Source organism: Chaetodon auriga, chromosome 8 (genome assembly GCF_051107435.1).
Source record: "Chaetodon auriga isolate fChaAug3 chromosome 8, fChaAug3.hap1, whole genome shotgun sequence".
NCBI lineage: Eukaryota > Metazoa > Chordata > Actinopteri > Chaetodontiformes > Chaetodontidae > Chaetodon > Chaetodon auriga.
Genome location: NC_135081.1, coordinates 27,171,424 through 27,194,589, shown reverse-complemented (window position 1 = coordinate 27,194,589; position 23,166 = coordinate 27,171,424). Strand labels below are relative to the sequence as shown.

The following is a 23,166-nucleotide window of genomic DNA, read 5'->3' as shown; positions in this document are numbered from 1 at the left end:
CCACCCCCCCCACGCCTTCATGTTTCAGCCCAATGTGCTTCTGATTTGACGGCGCCTCAAATGCTTCGCTGCATCATTTATTCTCTCGTTGTGTATCAGGGGTGAAGGCAAATACAGTGTTTGTAGCAGCTAAAGTGGGTCACAGTATGCAAACAAAGCCGCTCTCCCCTCTCACAGTCTCCTCCTCTCACGCTGATGAATGCCTCTGTGTTGTTTTTCAGGAGCTGCCCAGCTGAGGTGAAGGGGAGGGCAGAGGACCCCGGTTCAGCCTGAGCGTGGATGACCTGCCCCCGGAAACAGGACCATGATCTGAAGAGGGCGCCGCCCACCGAACCCCGCTCTTCCTCTCCTCCTCCTCCCTGTCTTTTTCTTTTCTTTTTTTTTTTTTTTTAAATTCACGGCGTGACAGCGTCCCAGCGTCAGCGTGCGCGGAGAGGACGAGCTGAAAGAGACATTTTAAGAAGGAAGAAATACAACGACAGCCATCCGTGACCTCTGACCTCGCCACTCCCCCTGCCCCTCCCACCGCAACACCGGAAACATGGGGAGGAAAAAGATTCAGATTCAGAGGATCACTGACGAACGCAACAGACAGGTCAGCGCCAGCGAAACCATGCAACAGTATCTGACTGTGTAATAACCTCCTGATTCAGCTCACGTCAGTTAGCAGCGGCGTCTGTGACGAGCTGCCTGATTACAGCATCAATCACACACAGACAGGTTACAAATTGAAGGAGGAACCTGATTACATTAATGAGTAAAGGTAAAGCATGCACCTGCACGTGGGTGGTGGTGGCTGTGTGATGTTTGCACACGTTGGCGGCGTCATGGCAGCCATCTTTTGGAAAAACTGTCCATTCTGAGAGCACGCTGCTGTTAAAGAGCACCACGATGGAAAGGTTCACGCTGTCTCATTACTTCATAATTACTTCTTCAGCTTTGCTTAATGTTTGCTGCGGTTTATCTCAGACTTCAGGAAACACCAGCAGCCCAAGCCGACCAATCACAGCTGTTGTTGTCTCCGCCTGCTATCTGTGGAGCCGCTGTTGCTCCAATGTGTAGTTGAACTTGAAGGTGCACAGCAGCTTTGACCCTGTGACACAGCTGTAGATGCAGAACATTTAGGAGCACATATTTGTCAGCAGGCAGCAGCACAAACACATCTCGGAGCTGCAGTTTCGTCATGATCGCGTCCGTCGCCAGGCTTGAAATGACACGTTATCCATTAATCTGAAGTTTGACTGCCTTGAACTCCCTTTACGACTAAATATTCCGCTCATCCGTCCTGCTCAGATCCAAGGAAGGATAATTTCCAGTCCTCGGTGGCTGAATTCCACTGCGGTGACAGAAGACCAGCTCATGCGATAACAAATTCCCACAGGGATCTTTGCTTTTTTCACATGTGCCATGTAGCATGAACAACATCGTCGCTGTTTTCTCAGCAGCGGCACAACAGAACAATACGATAGCATCGTGTTTTATGAGCTTCACATGACTCCACGGAGCGATCATGGGGTTTCTCCCCCCCTCCGCTCCTCTTCCTCCCTACAGTGAAAAAGAGCAAGAAAGTATGATATTCCCCCTAAAAAACAGCCTCGGCCCCTCTGGTTACATCAGCGGCATTGTCAGAGAGGATGAAAGGGTAAATGATCCATCTAAAATGAGTCAACTGGTAAATGGGCTTCGCTCCATTGAGCAGATTGAGTAATGGATTTGACGTGCCCACCTTCAAAAGCAGAGAGAGAAGAAAAACAAGATGGAGAGAGGCAGAGGGAGAGAAACAAGGTGCCGGGCTGAATAAGACCTGAGCAGCGTGAGAGCGAGCTGGCCGTGGGGTTTGGAAAATCATCCTCCGTTTTCTCCTCATCAATCTTAGCAGGTTGCATTTCCATAAAGGAGAACAAACGGCGCCTGCAGGGGGTCAGCGGAGTACGATGGCTTGTTATTCATCAGCACACAATTGGACATAAAGGAGGAGGGGGGTGGGCGGCTATTTCTGGTCGGGCAGGCTCTGGTTAATGGAGCCGGCGTTCGTATCAGGTGTCCGGTAGCTCGTCGATAAGGTGATGCACTCTGTGGTGATGCGTGGTCGTAGTGTCCGGATCAAAGATCACTCATCGACCACAATCGGGCGATTAACAAGCAGCGAATGGCGTCTTAATCACCGCGGCAGGCGGGGGGGGCGATGACATTTCACCGCTCGTATCGAACCCGAACCGCACTCAGCATTTACATTTGACGTTCTCTGTTTATGGGACGCTCTCATCCGGAGCAGTTTAAACAGTCAGACAGGATCTGTTTCCTCTATCAGCGACGCTCAGAGCCGGTCCGCGGCGTTTGAAGTGGAGCGGGGCATTAAGCCGCTGAAGAAATAAGTGCTTTTCACACGCTTGCTCGTTGTTGCTTCAGCTAATGAACAGTGCCGGTTCTGAAAGGAAATCAAATGAATTTTGGAGTACATGCAGCCCGTCACCCTCCTACGTGTTGATTCAGAGATGCTGCCATAAGCTCCACAAAATAAACAGCGTTCAGAGTGTGGGCCCCGGCTGGAAGCGTGACAGCATCTCAAATGCCACATTTCTTATGGAGACAAAGACCAACGAGGAAGAATAGCAAACAGGGCTGGAAGTGTTTGCACTGATCTGATGAGTCTTATTTTTGGATGGTGTTCACATCAGAGAGGAAGGGTTGACTCTTCATGGACGCCGCGGCCCTTCAGGCTGGTCGAGGTCCATGAATACGCAGCAGGTTTAGATCCGAGCTTGATCGTCCGGCAGCGCAGGTCAGCAGCTGGCTGCGGGTCACATGTCTCTGCGGGCGTCTTTGACAGGTGAATGTGCGTCAGGCCGGACGGACGAGTCCTGTTGCCCTGCTCAAAGGCAGAGGAAGAGACCGTTTAAGCAGCTTGTTGATGTCCAGGTGTCTTGTATTTGCTACAGGCAGAGTCTTCCTCAGAGGACGCTGCTGGGCGTCGTCCTGCTGCGTCCGTTCTCACAGGGGAGTCTTTGTCAAGGTGGAAGCTGGTTTTTCCTCGATCCCTCAAAGACCAGCACCCAAAGTTCAGCAGACTGCATCTCTTAACTCTCCGCTGACAGTTTGTGCCCGTCACATGAACAATGTGCGCCAACAGAATCCTCCTCATTGGAGGACACGTGAGCGTCATGAAGTGTTCAAGAACAACATCACACACAGCTTTCCTTCGCTTTTAATCCAGCTTGTTTAGCAAGTGGGCGACTGGACCTTTCAGCTCCACTAGCCTGTCTGTTAGCATTAGCTCGTGCCGCATGCGTGTGCTCCTTACTCTTCTCATGTTTATCAAATAATGGACGACTTAAGTTCTTCCACGCTGTATAAACAACACGTTTTGTCGGCTGTTAGCTTCCACACAGTGTCGAGAAAACTCTTCCTCTGCTCGGCTTCGGTTTCTGTCTTGGTATTCTCTTAACGTCTGTGGTTTGTTGGACGGTTCTCACAGTGGTTTACTTCACTGGGTCAAATGTGTCGCTTGCAGATGAGAAGCGTGCATTGATGACCCAATGACAGTTGGCGTACTTAAGCGTCGCATTAGCGCCATCTGCGAGATGGTAACAGCCTCACAGTCTCGACCCAAAGTGACTCCATCACGACGCTGTCCGTTCTGTAAGCAGACCGGACTCAGTGCTTTAGAAACAACTGGACGTCACATCTCTCTAATAGAAGAAGAAGTGAACTCTCAGGAAGAGTTTGTTGCGGCTGGTGGCTCCAAACCCCAGAATACCCATGAGCCTCAGCAGCCTTTGCTCAGCCACTCAGTCAGAGCTGCGGCAAACCCAAAGTGCTTCGTCGCTGCAGCAGGAAACAAAACGCTGCATCTGAACGTAAACCAACTCCAGCTGCAGACCGTGTCTTCAGCTTTCTGCGCTGTGAGTCAGCAGCATCATTTCAAGCTGGTGATTGGATCTTTATGCACCTCAGGATTCATGGTTAACTTATCTTCCTCCATGTTTGTGTCCGCAGGCTTGTACCTTTGAATGATTCAGTTTCACATCCGTGGAAAGCTTGGAAATGGTCCAACTGTCAGTGGCCGATGATGTGAGCACGAGCAGGATTTTACTTCCTGAAACAGCCTCTGCGTGCTCCAAAGCTAACAGTTAGCTGTGTCACATTACGCGGGATAAAATGGCCGCCAGCCTTTTAAAGAGACAGAGCGCGCTGTGGTGCAGAGTTCAAGTCAGTCTCCTGAGTTAAAAAGGAAGTTTCACGCGTGATGTGTGCCTTCGTCAGCGCTAACGGCTCCAGGTTGATCCCAGGAAGGATCGTGACAGCGATCCGTTTCTGGATTTGACCGTTAGACCTGGTTGTGTGAGTAAGACTGCGAGCTAGCAAATGAAAGAGAGGCTTCAGCTGCAGGAAACAGCGAGAGGAGGTTGCGGTTGTCAGTGGTGGTTTCCTCATCCATCTGCCACACAACCACAACCTCGCCAAGACGCACACACACACACACACACACACACACACACACACACACACACACACACACACACACACACACGAAACCACTCGCCCCCTTCCTTTCTTTCTTTCTTTCTTTCTTTCTTTCTTTCTTTCTCTCTCTCCTCACTGAGGATGTCTTATTCTGCAGTTGCCATTGGTTACCTGCTTCTTAATGTCGATTACCTCCAGCTTGTTTGTCCTTTGTGGCAGTTTTCAGGATCGAAACTGAGACCCCAGGCCTCTCCCCCACCGCCCACCTCTCGTAAGAAAAGAAGGCCGGGGGGGGGGGGGGGGCAGGTTTTTTTGGGATGTTTGCAGTCGTTTTGTTTGTTTTCGGCGTCAGTGGGTGACCTTATAATTTGCTAGCGGAGCGGTTGTTGGTGTTAGCGGCGGCTTGTCTCTTCATCGCAGCCGCTCGTCATCCTGCACAGCCGTAATTTCCTCCCCCTCCAGCATCGCCACATAATTTCTCATTCTGTGTGTGAGAGAGGAGAGGAGGGGAGGGGAGGGGAGAGATATGTAGATAGACAGTGAGATAAAGATGTGGGGGGTGAGGGGATAGAGGGAGAACGAGGGAGGTAAGATGTTGGTGGCAGTGTGTGATGAGGTGGGAAACGGGGGGGGGAGGGGAGGCAGGAGGAGAGTCGGTTGCCCATGGATACGACCCCGATATAATTTGATTTGTGGCAGCAGGAAGCAATGAGTGAGTGAGTGCGAAAGGAGGGAGGGGGAGGGCGATGGGGGGGAGGTGGGAGGGGAGGGAGGATGTGGAAGGAGCGAGAGAGAGGAAGAGAAAATGAGGGCGAGAAAAAAGACGAAGGAGGAAGAGAGAGAAGGAGAGAGGAGGAGGAAGAGAGAAGGAGGGATGAGAGAAGGAGAGAGAGAAGGAGGGATGAGAGAGAAGGAAGGATGAGAGAGGCTTAGACATGTCGAGATATGAGAGAGATGGAGTGATTGTGAGAGAGAAAGGTGGAGAGATTGAAGGTCTCACATGGCTGCTCCTCCACCTTTCATCCTCGACGTCTTCATCTTATCTCCTCCTCTCTTATCTCTCTCTCTCTTCTTTCTTTCCTCATTCAGTTCCTTTCAGTTACGTTCAGTTGGAGCCTGCGATGCCGGCAGAGCCAAACAAACGCAGCCTGTGTCGGCGCAGGTGAGCCCAGGTAGCGGTTAGCTGCAGACGTTGTGGGTGCAGCAGAGAAAGCTGAAGCCTCCTCTTCCTCCTCTGAGCCCCCAGGTGACGTCTGCTACCTGCTGAACGAGCTCTACGATGGTCCTGAAGAAAACTGTTAAAACTTTCAGGAACACTGCGCCGTCAGTGATGTCACCACAGGTGTTTTCGCCGTTACGTCTGATGGAAAATGTGTTGATGTCACTGGTGGGCGTGGCCTGAGGAGTGACATAATCCCAAATCTCGGTTAATTCCAGCGTCCCATCTGTGCACACACTCTCTGTTTGCGTCTCTCTCGTGTCAGACAGCAGATATTGTATCGCTACCTGAAGCTTCCCCTCCTCTCTCTCGTCTTAATCTCTCCGTCCGTGTGTGTGTTTGTGTTTGTGCAGCTCTGTGTGTTCAATCCAAACAAAGCCAAATCTCCCCGGATTGGAAATACCAGTTGGTTATAGCAGGGAAGCGCTTCTGAAGCCAACCGGCAGACAACGAGGGACCTTGTGCTTCAGCAACACTCCCAGTTCTGTTCTGCTTGTTCACCACTGAGGGGGCTCGCACAAGTGTGTGTGCGTGTGTGTGTGTGTGTGTGTGTGTGTGTGTGTGTGTGTGGCAGGGAAAGAGAGAAATAATGTGTGACAGAAGGAGAGTGTGGAAAACAGAGCGGGAGAGAGTGTGTGACATAGAAAGAGAGCATGGAAAAGAGCATGACGGAGTGTGAAAACCACGAGCAGAACGAGTGCGATGGGAGAAAAGGAGTGTGTGTGTGTGTGTGTGTGTGTGTGTGTGTGTGTGTGTGTGTGTGTGTGTGTGTGTGATGAGCAAAATACAAACCGAGCGCTTGAAAGAGAGCATGTTTAGACGCTCTGTCTAGAAGTCTGTTTCCTGAAGCACACAGTGTTTTCACACAGTCAGTCCTGTTTTTGTCCCAAATACCTCCGACGATCGGCCTGAAGCGTGGCTGAAGCACTGACTCAGGGCCTCTGGTCCAGGATGAGCTGAAGCTGGGCCTTAAAGGAGCAGTCCACCCGTCCAGGAACACGATTTATCCCCCAAACTGAGATTGAGAGTCAGTAGCTGTTTCCTGCGACGGATTTTTACTGCATGAGAAAGGTTTGATGGAAAAATTAGAGAAAGTTTCGTGAAACAAAGAAAACTGTTTCTGCTAGCTTCAGGGGATTTTTGCCTCTTTTTCCAAATAAATACTGACTTAGCGAACATGTAAGTCACATGACTGATCAGCTGTTTCAGAGAAGAGGATGAAAAACGAGGTTTGGCTGACTCCCTTCATTACATCATCCAGATAGAAATCCAGCTACTGTGTGGTTTACATCAAAACATCAGGAAGTAACTGCTCCCAGTCAGGAAATAGTCTGGCTCATAATTCACCATAAGACCACGAGTTTCCATTTTTACTCTTTAATAAACAAGCAAATAAATAAAATGAGAAGTTGTGAGCTTTAGAGGTGGTGGTAGGCAGATTTTTTTTAGCCTTTGAATGGAGCTAGGCTAGCTGTTTCCCCCTGTTTCTAGTCTTTATGCTAAGCTAAGCTACCTGTCAGGGCTACATCTTCATATTTAACGGACAAACGTGAGAGTGGGAGCAGTTTTCTTGTTGAGGCGTGTCTCTCAAAATCTCAAACGTTTTTTTTAAATCCAGCCAGTTTTAAAGCTATGAGTTAGATTTTGTTTTTGACATCTGCGATACTTAATTCTGCATAATGTGTGAACATATGTGAACACATCCGCCCGTGCAGCCACCCGCTGTCGTCTTAACAGACCTCCACCGTCCAGCCTGCTGTCAGTACAGGAAGCTGAAGCTGATGGACCAGTTGCCTTTTGCCAAAATGTCAAAGGAGAATCATGAAAGTTACTTTTCATTTGGAAAACGTGGATTTTAACTGAGAGTTTTCTGTCTTTTGTCACTGTTCAGTCATTAAAATTGACCACTTGTCTTCCTCCCCCTCACCGCTTCTCCTCCTCCTCCCTCCACAGGTGACGTTCACCAAGCGGAAGTTCGGCCTGATGAAGAAGGCGTACGAGCTGAGCGTCCTGTGCGACTGCGAGATCGCCCTCATCATCTTCAACCACTCCAACAAGCTGTTCCAGTACGCCAGCACCGACATGGACAAGGTCCTGCTCAAGTACACCGAGTACAACGAGCCGCACGAGAGCCGGACCAACGCCGACATCATCGAGGTAAAGCGCGGGCGGCGGGGACAGACAACAGGAAGTACTGTGTCCAAAAGGCTGAATTTCCTCAAAATAACACAGATTCATAGATCGATGTGGGTGGAAGTTCAATCAGCTGTTCTCTTACTTCCTGTTCATTCTGGTCTTTGTTGTTAGCAGCACTAAGTGATAAACTAAGAGTTAATTAACCCCAGTGGGATCATTAAGACTGAAACTAAACTAACACCGTCCTCTCCAGGCTCACTCTGACTTAAAGAATTAAGTCTAGTCTAGTCTATGGAGGTCGGCCCAGTTCACTACAGTCCAGCCTGTTTAACTCTGGTCTGCTTCCCTGTGTCTGTGGTCCAGGATGACCTCAAGTCCAGGCTACATCCAGCCTGGTCCTGTATGTCCATGTCCTCCAGGCTCTTTAAAAAGCAGCTCATCTGGACTTTATTTCCCCACGTGCCCAAACGTTGTGTTTCCTGCTGCAAAAAGACACCAAAGTTATTACAGTTTACAACAAATGAGGTCACCTTTTGACCTTTTGAAACTCTTTCATGCAGAGACGAGAAGATCAGCGTCGCTCTCATGTCTGCGTGTTAAATATGAAGCCAGAGCCAGAGATCAATTATCTTCAGCGCAAACACGACCAGTGGTGGCGACACGGTGGGATTACTGTGTGTTAGCATTGGACAGGGCCAGGCTAATCGTTTGCCCCTGTTTCCTGTGTTTATGCTAAGCTAACGGCCTCCTGTCTGCGGCTTCGTGTTCGACATGAGAGCGGGATCAGTCTCCTCATCTGACTCTCAGCAATAAGCACATTTTCCAAAATGTCAGAGTATTGTTGAAAGGACGAGAGGCAGAAAAGATGCTGCGCAGCCTGTTTTCAGCAGATTTTCCATTATTATCTGTTTTTGGTTTTTTTTTTTAGTTTTGAGTTCATTCATGTCCACAGATTTAAAGGCTGAAACCGTTGCGCCCCTGTAGGAGTCCAGTTCAGAGCGTTGTAGACCAGTCCAGGCCAGTTCAGTCCAGCTCTGGGCTGTTGAGTCCAGTCTATCATGGTGTTGTTTATGGCTGTACTCTGGCTTACTGCCTGCTCGCTTGCAGGGAGGGCAGAGGTAGGGACAGCTGGGCCTCACCCCCCCACCCCCACCCCCACCCCTCTGACATCGGCCCCGTTGTTACCCAGATACCTCTCCAACAACAGCAGCAGCGAGCCAAAGGACGACGCCTGGAACCAATTGGAAACCACCTCGGCACAAAATGGCCACCGGATAGAAGAAGAGCCGTCGAGTGGCTGAAAAACCATGTTTGTTCATTTGCATGTTGACCAGAAGAGAGGTCAGCGATGGGGTCGGAGAGAAGGTGTGAGGGCAGTCAGTCACTTTGGTTTTTATGTTTTTGTAGCAGGAGCACATCTTTCCTTCCTAACGTCTTTCCTGCCTGTGGGAAAAAGCTTCGCCGGAGCTCGTCAGGCGAACACGAAGCACATTCACATGCCTAGCTGACCCTTTTATACATAATGGCCCTCTCATGAATTGAACACGAGATGGTTAGGTATGATTCAGCGAGCCGTGTTCGCTGCGGCGCAGCACTTAGGCTTCATATGGAGCGTGGACTTAAAGCCGGATCTCGCTCGGCTTTGAATATTTTCCTGGCTTGTTTTTACACTGCAGGAGTTCATGATTGGTCTACCACAAACACTGTCGACACCGAGTCACCGCCGCTTATTTATCGTCCTGTTGAAAGCTCAGGTTAAAGTCAGATTCCAGCAAAAACACACACAGCAAAGCAGAGAAGGCCCCGAAACGAGACGTTCAGCCTGCGATCACATGTGGGCGAATAAAACGAGCCCTGGGAAGGCTGAGTCACAGAGTCCTGATCCGCCTCAGCACAGAGATCGGATGTACACAAGTCCTGGAAATATAAGAGGAATCTCAGATTTGGAAATTTTGTCAACATTATTTCCACATCTGATCGAATTAAATGAAATAAGACTTCGTGTTGGTATTGATCTGATCTCCACAGAGCTGCTTTTATCAGCTGCTCCTGGACTCCTGCATGACGGCCAAGCAAAAAAAAAAAAAAAAACAGGTCCATGAGAATTAAATATCCATTTCAGCCATTTGTTCTCCTCCAGTTTTTGGTCCAGTCTTTATGAACAAAGCGATACCTACCTGCGTCCCAAGAGCGCTGAACTTTGACACCAAATGATGAGTTTCATCCCCCTTTTCAGACTGTTTTATCAAACACGTTATTGGAAGAAGCCCATCGGCTTCGAGGATTGGTCGATTCATCCTCATAAACCCCTGAGAGGCTCCGCCGACCTCTCACTGCTGCTTTAAGGCATCGCTCTTTTCCAAGTTGTCTGAAGTTATCCACAAACATCTAAATCAATCTCTGGCTGGTGCGCTGGAGGTGCTTCAGATGCAGCTAACAGCCGTCCTCCACTGCAACTTGCATTCAGCGTTTCTTTCATGCGTGTTTCTGAAAAGTGAAGCGTGTTCCCGGGGTTCGCTCTTCATATTCAGGGCTAAATCTGCATTCGCGGCTGCGCTTGTTTTAAAAGTTCATTCCTGATTTTAACAGATTTGCAGCATGCAAAGACAAAACTTAACAGCACCGCAGCCAACAGGAAGTTCATCATCCTCTCCTCTGATGTCCTTTTCAACTTTTTAGGTGGAATCGCTGCTGTCTTAAAACGTCTTTAGCATCAGGTCCTCGGTGTCCTGTTACACAGACACGTCTGAGCTAACCGCAGCCCTTAACCCACCCATGGACCCGCCTCTTTTGTGGATGGTCTAAGGCTCATGGGATGTTGAGGGCAGAACCCGGTCTCTCTTTGTCTGTCGTGTATTTATCCCAGACAAATTAAGGTCTAAGTTTAGATCCTGACCCCCAAAAAAGTGCCTGGTCTGGGGGTAGTTCTGTCCAGTGACCCTGGAGCTATCGTGGCTTCAGTCCAATAACGGAGGAAGTCCAGTGAGGGTTGAAATCTCAGTAAAAGTGCAGGTGAAGCAGTTTTGGATTTGAGTGGGCAGGAGGTGAGAGCAAGGTAGCAGAGTTTGATGCCATATTCTTCACCTCCTCTTTCCTCTCCGTCCTTCCTCCTAATCTCCTGATTCGCTCGGTCACGACCGTTTCTCCCTTCTTTTCTTATCCTTCCCTCTCTGTCCGTCTCAGAGTGTCAGCAGTAAAGCTTTTCTGTAGGCTGTATCTCCAGCTGCAGATGGCTCTTAAGTGTATGCAAGTGTGTGTGTGTGCGCGTTTGTGTGTGTGTGCGTGCGTGCGTGTGTGTGTGTGCGTGTGCACATGCTGTGGCAGGGCGTTGGGCTGCTTCGGGCCACATCAGCTCAAGCTCCACTGGCCCTGTTTGTGTGCATACATGTGTTTGTGTTTTCAAGTATGTCACTCTGACTCTTTCTCTCTTTATGTTTGTGTGTGTGTGTGTGTGTGTGTGTGTGTGTGTGTATGTGTATGTGTGTGTGTGTGTGTGTGCGCGTGTGTGCGTGCATGCATGAGTCCACCTCTCTCTCTCTCTCTCTCTCTCTCTCTCTGTTTGCATGCTCTGCAGCGGCCCATGAGAACGCCTCATACAATATTCAGGCCTGGTGAGCCTCTCAGTTGTGTGACGGCCTCTGTGTGTGTGTGTGTGTGTGTCTGTGTGTCTGTTTGTGTGTCTGTCTGTGTGCGTGTGTGTGTGCGCGCGTGTGTGTGTCCTACATGGGAGCTTCCCTCCTATACCGGCCTGTACGCCGCCTCCCTCCGTCCTGTCACCCGTCCTCTCTGTAGGCCAGGAGGCATTCAGGAACTCTGCGCTCCGGCGTTTGTCCTCAGATGTCCCTTTGCCAGATGTGCTGCATCACGTTCTTCCTCGTCAGGCGGGTTTAAGCGTCGGCGCTGAACCTTTTTCCGTTAATCCTTATTGTTTTGCATTTGCAGTGGCATTTTGAATCTTTATAGCTCTTAACGAAATGCTAACAAAATAATATTTAAGGTTGAATCAGCACATTCAGACCTCCTCAGATCTCTTCAGTATTTAAAGGGTTCAGCTGACGTTATGCTAATTTTTTCTGAGTGTCAGTAAATGTTCAGTGCCTCGATTCACCTCGGCTGAAACCAGAGCCAGGCCTGTGTTTGAGACAGGTTTTTATTGGGACTGTTTCCTCCAGTTCCACATTAAAAGCTTTAGAGGGCTGTAATCTCCTCTCTTCCCTGAAAAGGTCGCGCTGTGAAACAAGTGTTGAGTTTTATTAAAGCTTGTTTACCGCTGAGAAAGAGGTGAAAACAAAAATAACAAACAACCTGAATTAATTAGGCCTCCTGCAGGTCGTGCAGGCGTTTATTTGATATAACTCTTTATTTATCGCCCTGTTTGTTTCAGTGCAGCAGCAGTTTCTCTGTCAGCCTCCCGTCTTTGTGCGCGTCACGTGAAGCGCGTTCGACTAGTCACGTGTGTCAGAAGCACTCGACGTACCGTGATGGGACTTTCAGGGGGAGTCAGAGCCGAGCGGCCGACGCGGCGCGGACGTGTGAATGAGTTATACAATAATTATTGAAGTCGCAAGATTATCTGCACTGGCACATGGTGTGACGGCGAGGACGGAGCTGAGACGAGCCGGATGACAGAGGGCGAGAGAGGCAGAGAGAGAGAGAGAGAGGGCGAGAGAGAGGGCGAGAGAGGCAGAGAGAGAGAGAGAGGGCGAGAGAGGCAGAGAGAGAGAGAGAGAGAGAGAGGGCGAGAGAGGCAGAGAGAGAGAGGGCGAGAGAGACAGAGAGAGAGAGAGAGAGGGCGAGAGAGACAGAGAGAGAGAGAGAGAGAGGATAATTGGATAGTCACAAAATGTGCCCATTTGCTGCTCTGCCTCCGTGAGTCTCTCCAAGCAAGTGCTTTTGAGTATGAATTATGAAGTGTGGATATAGTCACGCAGGCACACACACACACACTCACTGGTGCACACACACACACACACACACACACACACACACACACACACACACACACACTTGTGCATGGTCGCCCTGCGTGTGCTGTACATGCACACAGCGATGCTTAGAAGCACTTAAGTTCACGTCACTGTACGTGTGTGTGGGGGTGTGTGTGTGCATATGTGTGTGTAAACATGGACTTTGTCACACGGTCGGACATTCCTTCAATCCGGTGTGAGGCTGCGAGGACGTGCATGTGCACACGCAGCCCCTCTCTGAGATGCACGTGCTGCTTGAAAGTGTGTGTGTGTGTGTGTGTGTGTGTGTGTGTGTGTGTGTGTGTGTGTGTGTGTGTGTGTGGGCAGCCAGCCTCTTCTGCCAGAATGTGTTAATCCGCTTGACTGCAGATCCCAATCAGGGCAAAGGAAGGAGGAGAGCGAGGGACAGAGGGAACACGAGCGAGCGAAATGCTAAAAGAGCGGCGCTGAAGAGGCGAGGAGAGGCGGAGAGACGGGCGGAGAAGGGGGATGCCCTTTTTCTCTTTAAGCAGCTCGAGGACGGCGCATCTCACCGGCGAGGCTCGCTGCAGGGGCTTAAGGACCCCGGGCACCGCCCCGATCCTCCTGGGTTGCAGCCAGGGGAGCCTCACACGTCCCAGCTGACTGGATTCGCCCCTTAAGTAGCTGATTCTGTTCGCCGCCATGACAGCCTCGAGACTTCCAACAAAAAGTACACAACAACCAAACAATGGAGGGATATTTTCTCCCCTCTGCAGGCGCGAACACCCATCGATGCCTCTGTGTGTCTGGAGGCGCTAATCCCGCTTTGCTGTCCGAGCGTTGACGACCTCCTAAACACCTGTCATATCCTAATCTGGGCTAGACGAGGTCACTGGAAGGCCCGTTCTTAGACACACGTGATTGGTCAGCCTAGGTGGGTCAGCTGACCGCTCTCGCTGAAGCTCGTTTGAATGATGGTTAGTTCAAACAGCCTTCAAGCGCTGAACTTAACAAAGACAAGCGTGACGAGCTCTGACGAATAAACAGTGAGTCACCAAAGATAATTATGCAGCCGGCAAAGCCTGAGCCGCCGCCGAGGACGCGGAGGTCGTGTCCTCGCTCTGTGTTTGAGCAACTGATGTCCGAGGAAAAGCCCCATGTGTGTACCGGGTAAAATAAAAGACGAGACACCTGTGCTTACCTGAAACACCACCGACCTTAGAGCGAGATCTCACACACACACACACACACAGGAGGACGGCGTTCAACATTTCCATCCATCAATATTTTAGAAAACAGACTCGTAAAGAGGTGTAAGTCTGTTTCCTTTAAATCTTTCATTCCCGCTCGTAGCTACGCTAACGTTGGCTCTGAGGCAGCAGAGCTTCTTCTTCTGAAGCATCTTTTGTCGTTGCTTGCGCCCAGCGAGACGAACAGCCAATTAGAAGTGATTTCTCCGTATTACAACAGAATTTCGGCAGCTTTTCAAGGTCAAGGAACCGCGGTGACGTCACTGTGCCGCACAGTTTTCTGCTCACAGCGGAAACCTCCATCATTCTTGCAAAGTGATTAATAGTCCTACAATGAAAAAGGGCCAAGAGTCCATTAAAAAGATATTAAGTACTGGAAGTCCTTGATTGATGAATCAGTGTCTCGTTTCCACACTCGTACTGTAGAGATGATGAACACCCGGAGCCACCCCTAAATAATCAGAGGAAAACAGATACGAAGCTTTTCTGAAACAAAAGTTTCCATCCAGAATAACCCCCCCCCCCCCCCCCCCCGCTTCAGCCTCCATTAGTGCAGGCAGATGAGCACCAATCAGACGCTCTCTGTTTTGGCTGACAGGCCGTCAGGAGGGACGTCCCGCACGGTCGGCTTCCTCTGTAACCAGGCAAGTCATCCCGAGGCCGCTGAGAGCCGAGGTCCATTAACCTCATGGATAAATAATCCCAGGCAGAGCCGGAGTCCTGAGGGCTGGACGGCCGCGATGGGCTTCCAAAGAAGAAGAAAGCACAGCGAAGGAAACCTTTGACGTGATGAATCCAACCTGATGTGTTCACTGTAAGGAGGTGGGAGTGGTCTCCTTGAGTCAACGATGGAGGAAAGATCGTTTTCAGTCGAGCTCCGTCTCACATCCACGTCTCGCCTGCTTTTGTCTTCAATGAATGCATCATTGATTCTGCACATGAAAGAACAGGAAGTGTGATGATTTATTGAACAATAGGCCGCGAACACGACTCAGCAGGTACGTGTTTGCTGGGGTCACCTGAGCAGTAAATTTTGGAGCTTTCACAACAGCGACTTTAGCGAGCGTCTCACAGCTTGGTGGGTTAGCGACGCAAGAAACAACAACAACTGATGATCCATAATACAACATCTGAGCAGCTGGCGCAGCGGAGGGGCGGCGGACATGATGTCCCATATGACTGACAGGAGGGGGCTGCGTGTGTGCGTGACATTGTTTTGAGCTTTGTGTGTCGCTGCCTGCTGCCTCAGTTCGTCTGGATCCAGAAAAACACACAACAAACACACAAAGCTGCGAACGCTCTCAGTCAAACTAACAACGAATGGAGAGAATCGGCGCGCCCGAATCAAACTCCAAAACTTTATTGGAATGAACAAAGACAGCGTTTCGAGCCCGCTGGGTCTTCATTGGGCGAATGGCCAACCTGACAAAGAACCTGAGTTTCTGTCCCAAAACAATACTTTTTTTTTTACACCTTACTTTGAGGAATAAAAATGTGTTTTTTCAAGAGAAGCTAAATGACTCGAATGTTAAAACACAAGCCGGCGCACGAGACGCTGTTTTAGTTTCTGCCTGTGAGAAAATGTAGATTTAAACGAAGAGGGAGAAGAAGAAAACAACATGTGGAATCTGAGCAGGCATCTGATGCCAACGAATCAAGTCAAGTCGGTTTTATTTATACAGCCCGAAATCACAAATCTGCCCCAGAGGACTTCTCCGTCTGAACGTTAGAGGACGCCTCCATCGTCAGACCCCCAGTTCAGAGAAGCAAGAGCTCCATAAAAACCTTTAAGTGAGGGGAAGTGATTCGGGAAGAGTAAAGCATGCAGACGTGCAACAGATGTTCAGAGTAGACAGGAAGTGATATTTGAAGATGGAGAAACAGAATTAGGTTCATGTAAAGGATCTGAATGACTGCAGCTTCAGAGCACCGAACAGGGAGGACGAGCAAAGACGACAGATGTTTCAGCCGCAACCAAGACGAGAAATAAGACGAGAGGAAGGGGTGAAGAGCAGGACGAGAGAGAGGAAAAATGATGGGAAAGCTGTGGGAACGGGCCGAGAGAGAGAGAGAGAGAGGGGGAGAGAGAGAGAGAGAGAGCGCAGGGCAAAAGAGGACACAGAGAGAGAGACAGACAGAGAGAGAGAGAGTGGTGGGAGAGAAACTGAAAAAGATGAGAGAGAAGGAGGATGAGAGGAAATGGGCGGCCAGGGAGCCTCGCATATGGAGACGTTACAAGAAAGAGGGAGAGATGTTAAGGGCGAAAAACACAGAAGGACGAGTGCGAGACTTTGCACTTTTCTCCGAGAGAGCGAGAGAGCGTTAAAGGTGGCGGGCCGAGAGATGAGAAGGCGAGAGAGGGAGAGAGACGGGGAGAGAGGGAGAGAGCAGCAGCGCTTGGCGGAGAGCTGGAAGCAGAGGTCGGGCGGACAGGCGGGTGGGCGAGCGAGCCAGCCAGAGGGGAAGGGAGGTGGAGGCGGGGCTTGTGAGCCGCCGCAGCCAGTCAGAGGCCGGCGTGGTGCTCTGCAGGGTGAATCTTACCCTGGCAACACAATAGAGGGAGAGAGGAAGAGACGGCGGACAGGTGAACAGATGGCTGACTGACTGAGAGACAAGCTGATCAGTGGACTACAGAGTGTGTGTGTGTGTGTGTGTGTGTGTGTGTGTGTGTGTGTGTGTGTGTGTGTGTGTGTGTGTGCGCGTGTGTGTGTGTGTGTGTGTGTGTGTGTGTACTGTAACACAAAATGCTCACTGCGAGAGAGGAAACAAAGAGAAGCCGAGAGAGAGAGAAAGGGAAGGATGCCCATGTTTGTACTGTAGTGTTCACAAATATCAGCTGTGTTACAGGAGAGGACGAGGGACGGAGGGACGCTGGCCGTGTCCAAAAAGCACGCATGAAGAGTGTGATGAAGGAGCGTGGAGGTGAAGAAGGAGGCTTGTACCTCCAGATTCACGTCCACCACAACCTTCCAGTGCAGAACGTGGGCAGAGCAGGAGTTCGGGGTGGTGGGTGGGCGAGTTATTCCCTGAGGTCACTTCCTGTCAGAGACCTGCAGTCAAACATCATGAGCATGATCCGGGACTTCGTAGAAACATCCAGCATTAATGTCCTCGTCTTTGAGGTTAAGACTTGGTCCAGTCTATAATTTTGGTTTATTGATTGTTATTGTTTTTGACATAATTCACCGAGCTAATGACGACAACGCAGAAACAAAGTTAGACGGTCAAGAAACACGAGCAGTGAGACGAAATGTGGGCAGAAATTGACATTAAACAGCATGTAAACATCCATCACAGTTTGCAGTGGGACAAAAAGCCTTTCTGGGCCAGTTTGTGTCATGTGACCTGCAGTACCGACAGCGGCCACTGCACCAAAATCACCTCAAACACCCGGCGCTGTTCCTCTGGGTTCACTTCCTGTTTCAGCCTTGATGCTAACTGTAGTTTTCCCAATTTATAACAATTATCAGCGACATTTCAAGACACGCTGACTTCCAGTTTTGTCTGGTTCAGTAAATTATCGGCGGGTTTACAGGCTGATCATGTGACTGCTCGTGTTTCTTGCCATGTGACGTGTTCGTGGAGTCCTTTCGGTCGTGGTCGGGTCAGACGTCGTCAGTGTCGACCAGGTTGAGTTACATCACCGCTGGTCCTCACAGGCGCTGCAGTACAACGCTGTACGTGTGTGTCAGGACATGTGAACGATGCACCGGCATGGCTCCGGTGTCGGCGCGGCTCTGTTCGCTGCCCCTTTATCTGTTTGTGTCCTGACAGTCGGGGGCAGGAGGTCCACGCCTCGATCACGTCCTCCACGCAGCCCTCTGTCACATGCCGTCATTGTCATGTTGAAGATGTTTTATTTCTATGTGTTTTATTCTCCCTGCGGTTCTTTTGTCGCTCCCGTTTTTAGGTCAGGACGCACACACGTATCAGCACACCAGCCGCCGCCACTGAGTGTTTTCTATGAACTGTGGACAACAAAGCGTGCGGCTCCCGTGCGTTAAATTTGCATTAAGCTGCAGATCAGAGCGCTGACTTGTTCTGGTGAGACTGAGCAGCTGAATCAGGCGACTGTCTCCGCGTTGGAACAAATCTGTCTAATAACACGTTTCTGTGGGTAGATAAAACGCAGCTCTGACACCGCCGTGATAATAACGGCTTCCAGTTTTAATGAGATTCATATCAAAGAGCGCTATTGTTATTAAAACTGAAAGTCTCTTTGCCCGACATCCACACAGCGTCATTACCCTCTTGTCCTCACCTGTTTTGGGGATTTAAGACTAATTCATCCAAAATGAAAAGAATCCGTGTGTGTGCCTCCTCGGGGTTTTGTTGCAGGTACGAGTTCCCGCCGGCTCCACTTGAGAGCCTGAATTGCACGCCGTTGAATCATCCTCGCCTCGCCGTGATTGTGCGCAGTGGGAGTCGCAGAACATGTGCTTATGTTTTAATCAGACCGCCGCTCGACTGCAGTCACATCTGACACAGCATAATTAATTAAAGAAAATATCGGCGGTGTGAAATATTGAATATGATCTGAGAGTATTTTGTCTGTAATCTATGAAATCATACGCTGTAAGAAGCCTCATGTTTGTCTGTAACAAGAGACAAAGCAGTGTTTTCCCTAGTTTTAACTGTGGATTGAGTGATGAGCACCTTCATAAGCTCATAATGTGTCAGTGTTGTGGAAAAAGCATTTAAAGATCTTAAATTCAACTTGGTTTGCAAAATGGTTTGATGATGCAAAGAATGAATGATTTGCAGTAAATGAAGTAAAACGTGTGAACTCCTGTTTTCTTTAGATCTACTTAAAAACATCTGCTGCGCTTGTTTCCAGTGTTTTCTAAAATCAAGTTTAATTTTTCCTGGTTCGAACCGCTGGTGATCATTCCCATGAAATTCCTGACAGCAGCCTGCTGGAGACGTGATGAAATGCTCGTCTCGAGATGCTGTAATATTTTTTCAGTTTGAAGAAAGTGCCGTTTTGAACGACTCGATAAGGGGGAGATATTTTTTGCAGTGTGCTACGTTCTCTTTCTTTCTGCTGATAGATTTCAAGGCGAGGGATTTTCTTTTTCTTCTTCATCTCATGCCACTCAGGGCTAAAGCTTGTATTTGGACCACAGAAGGCTTTCCAGCTCCAGTTTAAGATCCATTTTGCTGCGAGGATCTCTGCTTGGCTGTGTGGTCAAGAACCCACCAGGCAAAGCTACTTAACGGCAAATCTCGTTTAGCAGAATCCTCTCAAAATAAGAGCCTCTATCTCTCTCTCCCCCGCGCTCCCTCTGTTTCTTCTCACCCTTTCCAAAGTGTGCTAACACTGACACAACCTGACTGCCGTTAGCCACGGCGCTAACACCGCCGCGTGCTTCCTAACACACCCTTTACCCTTTTGCTTCGCTCAACCGGTTTCCTCAGCGCAAAGCTTCACACCAATTAGTAACACTGTTGATTAGCCGGTGTGTGGAGGTGCGATGCCTCGGCGTGTCTGCTGACATGCGGCTCGGGTGAGTTTCTTGCCCTGTAAAAGGGCCGCGGGCAGCGACAGCGAGCCACATCCGTCCATTTCAAAGCTTTCTCCATTTGGAGTTTCAGTCAGCGGTTTCTTCACCCTTTTAATCCGTGACTTCCCGCGAGCACCTGCCGGGTGAGCGAGTGCAGATTCAGTGGTAATAAGTTGCTTTCACGTGGGCGGCAGATGTTACAAATGTTGCCCTCGCGAATCGATCGAGGTTTATCAGAGGTTGAGAACGTGTCTTCTGCGAGGCCCTTTCTCTACTTCTTCAAGACGCTGCGAGAAAACAGCATCCTCGTGTGTCATCACCGGGGTCAAACCGTTCCCTCTCGTTGCTGCCTGGTGTTCGTGCAGCGAGCGGTGTGGGAGTCCGAGGAGTCGGGGCAATCAGGATGGTCATTTGTGTTTGTGTGGAGTGAAAATGGCTTCACAGAGTGTCTGAACATCCCCAGAATGTGCATGAGAAATGAAACATAAACGTGCCTCCTTCTCCTCCTCTACCCCTCTCTGACCGCTTCAGACGTTGCGAAAGAAAGGCTTTAACGGCTGCAACAGCCCCGAGCCGGACGGCGACGACTCCATCGACCAAAGCCCGCTAAACGAAGACAAGTACCGCAAGACCGAGGACCTGGACAGCCTCTTCAAGCGCTACGGCGTGAGTACCGTCACACTTTTGTCACCTTATCTAACCTACCCTTTCTTCTCTTTCTCTATCTACCTCTCTTCTCTCTGTCGGGCCTCCTCTTCTGTTGTTTGGGGAACGAAGGCTCTGAACAAGAAAGAGCACCGGGACTCTGAGAGCCCAGAACCCGAGGAGCCCTTCTCCCTCACCCCCCGCACTGAGGAGAAATACAAAAAAATTGACGAGGAGTTTGATAAAATGATGCAGAACTATAGGCTGTCAGTGAGTACCGCCCCCCTCTGTGTAACCCTGCCCCCTCCTCATGCTGGTGCGCTGCTGCCGGAGGTTTTTTCCGGCTGCTGACGGCGGCCTGACTACTCACAGAGCACTCGCCTTCACCATCCCCACCCCTTTACCTCCACCACTCCACCTCTGACCAACAGCACCTCCCCCCACCCGCCAAATCACGACCCCCTCTGATGGTGTGTGCCCGAGCAAGAACGGTAGGGCGGAGAGGCCGAGCTGATTCAGGCCAAACTTAAATCTTAGCTTCAAAACCATTCTGTCATCAGTTCATCTGCAGATCATTTTCTCCTGCGATCGATTAATAACTTCGTCTAGAAAATCGGAAACGGATGAAAAAAGGTGACATGTTCAGATGTTTTATTTAGTCCAACCAACAATCCAAAAATATTCACTTAATCATCACACAGCAGAGAAGCAGCCTCACATTTTAGAAGCTGGAACCGAGTACTGACCGTCATCACTGCAAAGAATCGGCCCTCGAAAGCAATAAAAGGGTGGAAATATTTCTTAAAATAAGCAAAATTACCTGCCAACAGAACAGGAAAATTCACCGACTAAGATTCTTAAATCAAGAAAAACATCCAGGCTCAAAGAACCCACAGTTATCTTAAAGGAAGAGCAGCCAGACTAAAACAAGGCAGTTTGGTTCTCATCAGTGTCGTCAAACAGCTTTAGAGCCCTGGAAGTTCTCCATTCAACCATGAAATGACTCAGAACCAGTTAGAAAATCCCAGTAAATCAACTTTCTTTGAGCGTCTCCAAAGCTCGAGAGTCGCTTTTCCAGAGCCTATTTTTGAAACGTGTTATGTCCTCTGGACAGCGTGTGAGATGGTCCACCTGTGCTGACAGATTTCATATCGTGTTTTATTAAAAAAGGGACTTGTAGGACTCCAGAAGAAGGAGAGGAAAATGTCAGCTGCAGATATGACTTCTGTGAGTAAGAGATTCTTTAGAAAAAGCAGCAAACAGGGCACGCTTTACTGTGATTATTCATCTGAAGTTCAGTCATCACAGTCAGCTGCTCCTCAGGAGGATTATGGCTTTAATACACTGTTTCTGGTGCTTCTGCAGGTTCAGTAATGTACAAGAATAAACAGCAGAAGCAGAGGAGCGCTAACTAGGTCCCCAGATTTCACAAAAGTTGGCATAGCAACCGTTATCGCAAGAGGAAATCATGCTTTATGGTGATGATCAACACGTTCGGAGCGTGCCTTTGAGCGGTCTGACTGAAGGCACCGATCGTGTAACACTGAGCAACACGAAGGAAGCCAGCGTGCAGCCTGCTGCGCTGAGCCCTGACGTGATCCAGGTGAGAGAGGAAGCCAGGTGTCTGCTGCTAACTGCCGCTCGTTCACGGCGTCGCCGAGGTCGCTGCGGTCCCGCTGCAGGCCGGCTCCTGCGGCTCGATGTGCTGCTGACATTATCCAGGTTGTGCCTCCTGACTGGCGCTCTGCCAGGCCCCTCTTTACCGCTCCGCTCCTGTGCCACTTTCTCTGTGATTCATTTTTCCTCCGTGCTCAATAATGCCATTAATGTCACTTTAATGAGTAGCACTCAATTTACAGCCCCTCTCTCCGTCTGCCTGCTCCTCTGATTGGTCACTTGGGACGGGACACAGTCCCGTTGAGGCGTTGCAGGAGAGTCAGACACCAAATCGTGTGTGTGCTGTTCGGCTGTGCCCAGTTCTGACCGTCTTTTACCTTAAAGATGACTGTTGTAATCTGGAGACTCAGTCGTATCAGAAAGGTTGTAAACAAATGTTTGACCTTTAACAGGCCACTGCTCTGCCTGTGGGACACGAGCACCGTGTGGAGCCTTCAGGGAGCGCATGAATATGAACATACATGCATACATTAGACTCTCATTCTCTTAGTTATTGTGGTCAGAACCTCTAGTTAAAATAATCCAAGCGTGTGTGCAGCTGGAGGCTTAGAAATGTGGTGCCATGAGGGCTGGCGGGCTGGTGTTAAGTCAAAATGAGGCGAAGGCACCCAGAATCCATAAATCTGGACTCTTCCTTCAAAGCACAGAAGCTTCTCTCACATCCATCTCATGTGTGTCAGCGCAGAGCGAGCGGAGAAAACGAGTCGCCTCTCAACTCTCCGATGCCAAAGCAGGAGAATAGATTCAATCTACCGCCCCTGGAGAGCCGCAGCTCTTGGCGCTCGGTGATTGGACGCCGGCCGAGCGCTGCTAGCGGCTAACGTCCCCCCCCCCCCACCGCCGCGCTGCCCTTCAGTCTCTCCGCCCGCCAGCCTGCCCGGTTTGCCCAGCACACCTTTCACAGGGCACCAGCGAACGGAAGCACACACCACCACCCACTCCTCCCCTCAGCATCATAATCCCCAGCATGACAGCTAGGGGCCGGGATATACAAGCTTAATCCCACTTGTACTAAAATACCTCCTGAGGTAGGGAGAGAGCGGCGAGGCAGAGCGGGCAGGACACTTGGCTAGACGAGCCCTGAGCTAACAGAGCTGCTGCTGTCACACTGCCGCTGCGGTAGGCGAGAAAAAAGGGAGCTTTTCCACCGGAGGGCCTCTGGTTTGATCCTTTTCTGGCTCTGAGATTCTGTGTCGGGAAATTGAATAAGAAATAGATTTCCTCCTTCAACGGCTCGCTCTGTGGTGCCCTTGAGCAAGGAGCTGAGCGTCTTGAATGTCTCCTGTAGAGGCTCAGGGAGAATGTGAACAGTCAGAATGAGAAACATGAAAGTGAAAATGCTG

At 49.9% G+C, this 23,166-nt stretch overlaps 1 protein-coding gene across 15 annotated transcripts in view; it reads left to right on the top strand.

Moving 5' to 3' along the window:
• The window catches only part of mef2d (myocyte enhancer factor 2d), an 86,820-nt gene that overhangs the window by 33,813 nt on the left and 29,841 nt on the right, over positions 1-23,166 (top strand). For 8 of the 15 annotated variants that reach the window (XM_076736874.1, XM_076736873.1, XM_076736871.1 and 5 more), the window contains exons 2-4: positions 222-595; positions 7,637-7,840; positions 20,279-20,416. In XM_076736874.1, the coding sequence (XP_076592989.1) occupies positions 542-595; positions 7,637-7,840; positions 20,279-20,416 (396 nt within the window). In that variant the 5' untranslated portion in view covers positions 222-541. Of the gene's footprint in view, positions 1-221; positions 596-7,636; positions 7,841-20,032; positions 20,168-20,278; positions 20,417-23,166 lie in introns of all 15 variants that reach the window. The other 7 variants (XM_076736875.1, XM_076736877.1, XM_076736872.1 and 4 more) reach the window with 1 other exon arrangement.